Source organism: Penaeus japonicus, unplaced genomic scaffold (genome assembly GCF_977035675.1).
Source record: "Penaeus japonicus unplaced genomic scaffold, GWHDUDI00000001_assembly GWHDUDI00000010, whole genome shotgun sequence".
Lineage (NCBI taxonomy): Eukaryota > Metazoa > Arthropoda > Malacostraca > Decapoda > Penaeidae > Penaeus > Penaeus japonicus.
The window spans coordinates 30,050,916-30,058,415 of NW_028234412.1; the positions used below are offsets into that span (position 1 = coordinate 30,050,916).

General features: G+C 33.1%; 2 protein-coding genes across 9 annotated transcripts in view; one reads left to right on the forward strand and one right to left on the reverse strand.

The window, feature by feature from the left end:
• The window catches only part of LOC122250055 (dual specificity protein phosphatase MPK-4), a 4,674-nt gene extending 2,798 nt beyond the window's left edge, over positions 1-1,876 (forward strand). For all 6 annotated transcript variants that reach the window (XM_043011323.2, XM_043011326.2, XM_043011322.2 and 3 more), the window contains 5 exons: positions 56-142; positions 378-526; positions 868-967; positions 1,268-1,491; positions 1,771-1,876. In XM_043011323.2, the coding sequence (XP_042867257.2) occupies positions 56-142; positions 378-526; positions 868-967; positions 1,268-1,491; positions 1,771-1,844 (634 nt within the window). In that variant the 3' untranslated portion in view covers positions 1,845-1,876. The remainder of the gene's footprint in view (positions 1-55; positions 143-377; positions 527-867; positions 968-1,267; positions 1,492-1,770) is intronic.
• A 4,175-nt stretch (positions 1,877-6,051) lies between these two features.
• The window catches only part of Arpc5 (Actin-related protein 2/3 complex, subunit 5), a 3,963-nt gene continuing 2,514 nt past the window's right edge, over positions 6,052-7,500 (reverse strand). For 2 of the 3 annotated variants that reach the window (XM_086541193.1, XM_086541194.1), the window contains 2 exons: positions 6,868-6,971; positions 6,146-6,726 (listed from right to left, as the gene is read on the reverse strand). In XM_086541193.1, the coding sequence (XP_086397319.1) occupies positions 6,514-6,726; positions 6,868-6,971 (317 nt within the window). In that variant the 3' untranslated portion in view covers positions 6,146-6,513. Of the gene's footprint in view, positions 6,727-6,867; positions 6,972-7,500 lie in introns of all 3 variants that reach the window. The other variant, XM_043011331.2, reaches the window with a different exon arrangement.

Here is a 7,500-nt window from a genome sequence, read left to right on the forward strand (position 1 = left end):
CTTACAGTCATTATTATAGCAATAATTATAGATGCAACATCTGCTTTTCTTTCAGTTTCTTTGGTGTGTCCAGAAGTACTACTCTAGTAACTTGTTTTTTAATGAAAAAATACAAAATCACATTTGATGAAGCTTTAGGGAGGTAAGTGTGACAGATTTATATAACAAATTGCGATATTGGTATACAGCAACTTGCTACATACATTATACTAGCACCCATAATTCTGACATACAGCAAATTTAGAATGCATACCTGTTGAAAAATGCTTATGTCCGGGTTACGTCATTGCTAGTTAAAAGAATTTATTTTAGAAATTTACATTTTCCATTTTATCTCTAACAAGGAAGAGCTTTATATGGTCATGTTACAATTGCAGAATCAAGTCAAGAAGAGGATGTGTAGGCCCTAATTCTGGATTTTTGCAACAGCTTTATCTCTTTCAAAATATGGGGTGGAAAATGGCAGAAGATCATTTTCAGTACCGTGCCTTTATGCTGAAGTCTTATGCGTTTGCAATTAGTAAAGGTAAGACCTTGCTGAGTGAATTGTTATTGAGTCTGTGAGTGTATGTAATGAAACTACAAATTAACTTATATGTAGCTTTATAATCTCAAAATAGACAGTAGAGAGGCTAACTTCATATAAGATTTTATAGTATCAACCCAATATTAATAAATTCTTTTATTCAAAATCCATTTCTCACTCACCCTCTTACCTTCTTGAATCTGAATAATATCTAAGGAATCATATATAAATGTATACAGGACTGTGTGCCATGTGAGTGTGCAGTAACTTATGTGGACATGTTTTTCATCATACTTGGGATTTAGCATTTGGATAATGGCTTTGGCATCTTGATGAAATAGGTAGGAAAGTGGACGAAAATAAGTACCGGACCTTGGTACAGCCAGATCCAAGGACTACACCAAGTGAGAGTCCTGTAATATACAAATGTAGAATGTGCAGGTAAATGAAAACCTTTTTTTAATTTTAACTTTGTTAAAATAATCTAATATAGCCCTTTACTTTTAATCTTGGACTTTTTTTTACTTTTTTATGCTGTCCACCATAATCTTACCCATTGAAACATTCAAATTTTGGAAATTTGGCAAGACAAGCAGTTGTTGTGCTGTTTAGAGAAGGGTATTTTGATAGACAGGGTAAATATATAAGTAAAAAGAGAGACAGATAAAAAAAAGTCAGTTGGATTTATCACAGAGCATTTTATTCTGACTTTGAGAAAATAAATGTCTTACCATTTCACAGGTCATCATTAGTGAGAAAAGATTACATCATGCCTCACTGTGATGGTCAGAGTCCTTTTTGGAATGACACCAAGTGGGCTGAACCATGGGATGAGGCTTCACTTTGTAACCAAGGAATATTCACACTCCCCATTTCCTGGATGGGTGATATTACATCTGAATTAAAGGGGAAACTCATGTGCCCCAAGTGCCAGGCAAAACTCGGAAGTTATGACTGGTGTGGAGGTAAGGACAGAAACATTGGACAGAGATTTAAAAAATGGGGTAATTAGACAAAGATTTAGATATCTAAATCTTTGTAAATGACTTTAGCATATATTGTAGTATATATCTGTTGACACATAGATAAACTGATTGATGTCACTGTATATATATATAAGCACATTTTGACTAGTGTTTATATTAGATAATAATTATAATTTTGGTTATATCATTTTGCTTTATTTATGGTCTTACTAATTTACGCAGTAATATGTCTTGACGTGTTTCTTCCTTGCTTTTCAGGAAAATGCCCTTGTGGTGCCAAAATAACACCAGCCTTTTTCTTTATTCCATCAAAAGTGGATAAGTGCACCTGATCAGATATCAGGATTAAAGAAATCAACATAAGCCTTATTGTCTTAATACCCCATATAAATTATAATATTTTTTTCATTATTATCCATCACTTGATAATTAACTTAATCACTAGATAGGTCAGTTTGTTAAATAACATGATAAAAAATCACTAAATTGGTAATAACAGAAGAATGCAGATTACTTGGACATATATTACATAATTTAGAATAAGAACAATTATACGTCAGCAACAAATAATCAAGAACAATGCTTGGTAGGAAAATATCTTAGCTGTTACATCATTAGAATAGAAAAGTGCTCAACACTTTATAGGAATAGTTGCTTCAAGAGGTTTTTGAAAAAAAAGTTGATAGCAAATAACCTATTGCCATGTCAAAAAATTGATTGTATGTGATGTGACTAAAAGATTTCAAGCTATTTCCCTAAGTGCACATTAACCCACACAGGACGGGTGGTACAGCATGTGTACCGCGCAAAAGCCCCAGTTGTTGCGCGGCGGCACATTATTGCCATGGCATTCAATTTTTAGGCCCTAATAATGCAACCCCGCCCCGGCATTTGGACATTCAAGGCTAGAATTCCCCCGTCGGGGATGGGTTAAAGGCCAAATGAATGACATACAAACTCCTGAATGAGACAGAAAGGAAAAGCAGGGTCATTCACATACTGTAATGAAAACACATAACAGTGCTCATTCAATAATGAGAGAAATTTGTTTACACTGAGAGATAAACTACCATTCTAATATGAATGGTGGAAGCTAAAGCAACTCAATAACTTATTATGCACGGTACTCACTTGTTTTTTTTAAACCTATCCTAATATGGAGTTCAGCATAAGCCTTAACCAGTCTTTCCTTCTTGTATCTAGTACTCTGGCATTCTTCCCATTTTAGTATTATTAACATAAGTCTTTTCCATAAATCTTTTGATAATTCTTCTCACTTTACCCAAACCTTATATCATTTTATGTCCAACTGCTTAAAAAATGACTGCCAATCCTGTTAAAGAGAGATGTTAGTGATATTTTCATTCATTATTTATGTTAGACTATTGCAGACCTAAAAGTGAAATCTAGTTCATTTTTTGAACTCGTCTCACCTTTCTGATAAACCTACTTTGTTTATAGTGGATTTTTTCTCTCTTTGCAGGAGATCTAGAGAGCCTGAAGAAGGTTGTTGGTTTAATTATACTATAAAGAATTATTTTTATTTAAGTATTGTGGTTAGTTTTTAACTATTCCTATGTTGTACAGATGTTATTTTATTTGATAATTTTATTTATATCAAATCAATACTAATATCCTGCAGTTACTAACATGTTACCTATACTTCCAACTTTCAATAAATATATAATTAAACACTTCTTACATTTTCCTTTTTTGTATGAACGCTTGAGCCCTTTCAGAATTATTGTGGTATGGCCTCAATCTACCTTCTAGGATAATAGCACTTGAGTAATATGTGCACACACAAAGAAAAAAAAAATTGAATTTACAAATATGTTAAACAGGTAGGGTTGTGTGTGCGGGTAGGCGTGTGCATGTTTGTTTATATAGTTATGATATATATGTGTGTATGGGTGTGTATGTATTTATGTTATGTATATATTTATATACTTACATCTAATGTGCTTTTATGTCTAATGTGCTCTTGCATTCTAAACTTATATTTATCAGTAATCCCTTTTCTCCAGATTTCCTGTATCCCCTTATCTTCTCATAATTGGGATTATTTTTGGAATCATTTTTTTATAATGCAAATCAATCACAAATGACATACGCTCAGTGTATTTCCCTCTGCTACCATTATAGAGGTGAGGCAGAAAGTTTAGCACAAGGAGAGGGTGTACATTATCCATTTCATTGACATGGCTGATGGTATCTTTCTGACTAAATCTAAGTACAACAGAAACTCAATTTGAACATGAACTGGCCTCTGGGGGTTGATGGCTGACAAAGTTGGGTATGCAAATACTAATTCGTGAGGTTCACTTTCTGTTTTTCTGGAGGTAACACTTAAACCCATTGTGGATGGGGAGCCTAACAACCTAACTGGCAGTCAGGATGGGTGGTCTACAATGCTGGCGGCACCGGCTAAAAATCAGAGGGACAGGGAAAGGGTTTTCTCTGCCCTCTGGGTGGTGCAGACAAGTCCAAACAATATTTTTCAATAAATCCATCACAAAATGCAGGTTTAGGCTGACTTTGGAACCCTGTTGCTCTTTAGTTAGTGCTGCTATAGCCATGATACTTCGTGACTGTGAGCATGCTTCAACTGTGAGCAAATCACGATATCACGTCATGTGAGCATTAACTCCCATCTTTTAGACCTAATCAGTGCTATCATGTATGTCATGATACCTTACTCAATGGGTTAATGTTCGTTTTATTTTCAATTTGCATTGAACTCACTCATTTATATTTACCAACTGTATATATTATACAGTTAAATTTAAAAAAAAAGGACAACAGTGATGTTAATAAAGTAGTATGAGTAAGAGAGTCTCAAAGAATAGACAAGTTATATATATAAGAAAGAAGAACAGGCAACACTGTAACATTGTTATATAACACAAATCTTGAGTGATGCCATACTGCAGGGCTTTACAATATTCTTCTTTATGATTTTGGAGAGCAAAGATTTTATAATCCAGAATTTTTGCATTTCTTCTTTCTTAATAATGTGGAAGAAAACTGCCAATATTGCAAATACTGAATGAGAGGTTTTAAGTGAGGGAGAGCAGCAAAAGTATTACTACTGTTGGTTCTGCTGCTGTAGGCATAATTTTACTGGACAAGTGCTGATAAGACAATTATATATACAGAGTGAAATACGAAAAGACATCAGTCTAGTAATACAATCCAACACAAGTATTAGATCACGTTCCCATGGAAAGTTTCTATTGTCTGTTTTGTTGTGATAATGAAAACCGCATATAAAAATGGTGACTAACATGTATTCTGGAAAAGGATTTTCATTTACAAAGGCATATAACACTCACTTTTTAAATTATGACACAATGAATTATATTTTCACATTCATTTTCTCTTTCAAAAACTGCATTCATTTAACAAGATCATTTTTCTAAAGACAAACTAAAGTGAAAGTATGCATTACTTAGTGGCAGAAATTAAAATTATAATTCATCTGAAAAAATCTTTTTAAGACCACTGAAAATAATAGAAATTTCCTCACCATGAATCAAAACATTCAAGAATCCTGTATAAATACTAGAACATCCAAAATATGGCTCTAGGTTTCCAGATAAATACATCATAAGTATGAACATAGAAACTGTATTAGTGAGGCAGGGATACATGGCAACAAAAGTAACAACCTCAAAGTGTGATATGGATTCAATTTCAAAAACAGATTAGCATGGAAATAGGTAATTGTTCACACAAGAAAATCTTAAGCATGAAAGGAGAAAAACAAAGAAAATCATAAACTTTAACTCTTCAACGGTTTGCATAATAATGAAATGCCAAGACATTTTGCAATGTTTTAGCACATTCCTAATGCTTTCTGAAGTCAAATTACTGAAAACGTATTCCAAACTTCTGGCACTCAAATATTCATTTCATATATGTAATAATAATAACAAAAAAAGCTAATAGCCTTTCTAATGGTTTACAAACACATCATACAAAACCTTAATCACCTGAACTTTGTGCACTTCATAAAAATAAAAAAAATAAAAAAAAAAACATAATGGCATATGACCCATAGAAGACCAAAATACTCATAAACTAATCAACATGGCAAAATTCAGTGTAGAATGGTGCATAAATATGTGTGTCCCTGTACCTATGTGAGTGAGTGAGTGAGTGAGTGAGAGAGTGAGAGAGAGAGAGAGAGAGAGAGAGAGAGAGAGAGTGAGAGAGTGAGAGAGTGAGAGAGTGAGAGAGTGAGAGAGAGAGAGAGAGAGAGAGAGAGAGAGAGAGAGTGTGAGTGTGTGTGTGTGTGTGTGTGTGTGTGTGTGTGTGTGTGTGTGTGTGTGTGTGTGTGTGTGTGTGTGTGTGTGTGTGTGTGTGTGTGTGTGTGTGTGTGTGTGTGTGTGTGTGTGTGTGTGTATGTGTTGTGTATATGTATGTATGTATATATATATATATATATATATTATATATATGTATATATGTGTATATATATATATATATATTATAATTTATATATTTATATATAACACACACATACACACACACACATATATATATATATATATATAATATAAATATATATAAATATAATATAAATATAAATCTATATATATAATATATATAGATATAGATATAGATATAGATATATATAGATATAGATATAGATATATATATATAATACACAACACAAGAACACACACACAATATAAAACACTGACTTAACTTCCTACATAACAATCTTTGGTTACAAATGTTCCCTTACTAACCACCTGGCATCACAAATATATTGTTTTACTTTCTCCAAACACTTGTTTGCATCCTGGAAAAGATTACCCTATATTGCTTTTATCATTATCATCAAATAAAAGCAATGAATCTGATTGCTATGACAAAAATTAAAGAAAAATCAAACAAAAAAAACAAAAAAAACATATAGGATTCCGATAATTCTTAGTCTGCTACTTATTCATCGTTGCCTTACCATCCTAGAAACAAGACGTTATTTCAAGTTCAGACCCTTTTCCTGTCAGTGAGGACACGTACAATACAACCTACGCCTCCGACATTATACACTTTCTCGTGCCAGATAAGGAGAATGGCAGAGGATCCCTCGGAGGGCCTCTCAAAGCCTCTGTAAATGTACTTCATTAGGACGTCCAGGTGGGTCTGGTCGAGAGCTCCAATAATCTGGTCCATCTGTGACTTGTTGACGGACAATAGTACCTGAAAAAATAATGTCAATAACGATGCAAACTTATGTCTATTGGTAAAATGCAATAGAACTTATTGCAGAATACATGCAAACAATTCCAAGTATCCAATCATATCAAATTTCATGTTTATTATGTCAGATATGGAACTAACCTTTAACACTAGATTTAGAGCCATGTCCTTCACTTGCTCATTTTTCCCCTTAGATGCTACAGGTGCATTTGTTAGCAGGAGTTTCAGAGCATCGGCATGGTTGCCTGAAAAAAGGAATCTCATACAATAATCCAAAATTAAGTGATGATGGAAGTGCATGCATTCATCATGCACTGTCCAGAGTGGTTTGTTTTTATCAATCATTTCAAACATAGATGGCACTACAAAGGGCTTAGTCATCAAGGGTTCAATGGGTAGAACTACTTGGCCTCAAATATTTACCCCCATTACTTGACTTTTTGAGATTCTTTTTTATCTTTATTATTGTTTTCATTACTGTTATGATAATAATATTAACAATAATAACAATAGCAATGGCAGTGTAACATTACTAATGATAAAGTTAGTAATAGGAACTGAATTTTTTTTCTGGGAAGAGATAAGGTCAAGTAGGATTACAAAATGTTTCCTTAGTGACTAGGCAATTGTAAACCCATCTATGTGTAAAAATAATAATAACAACAATTTTCTTTTTATTCTTTTTTAAATGAAAATCTTCAATAAAAACCTGTATAGCCTATGAACAACAATAAAGAATTGGGATATAAGGCCATTATCAAAGAAAAGGAGGAA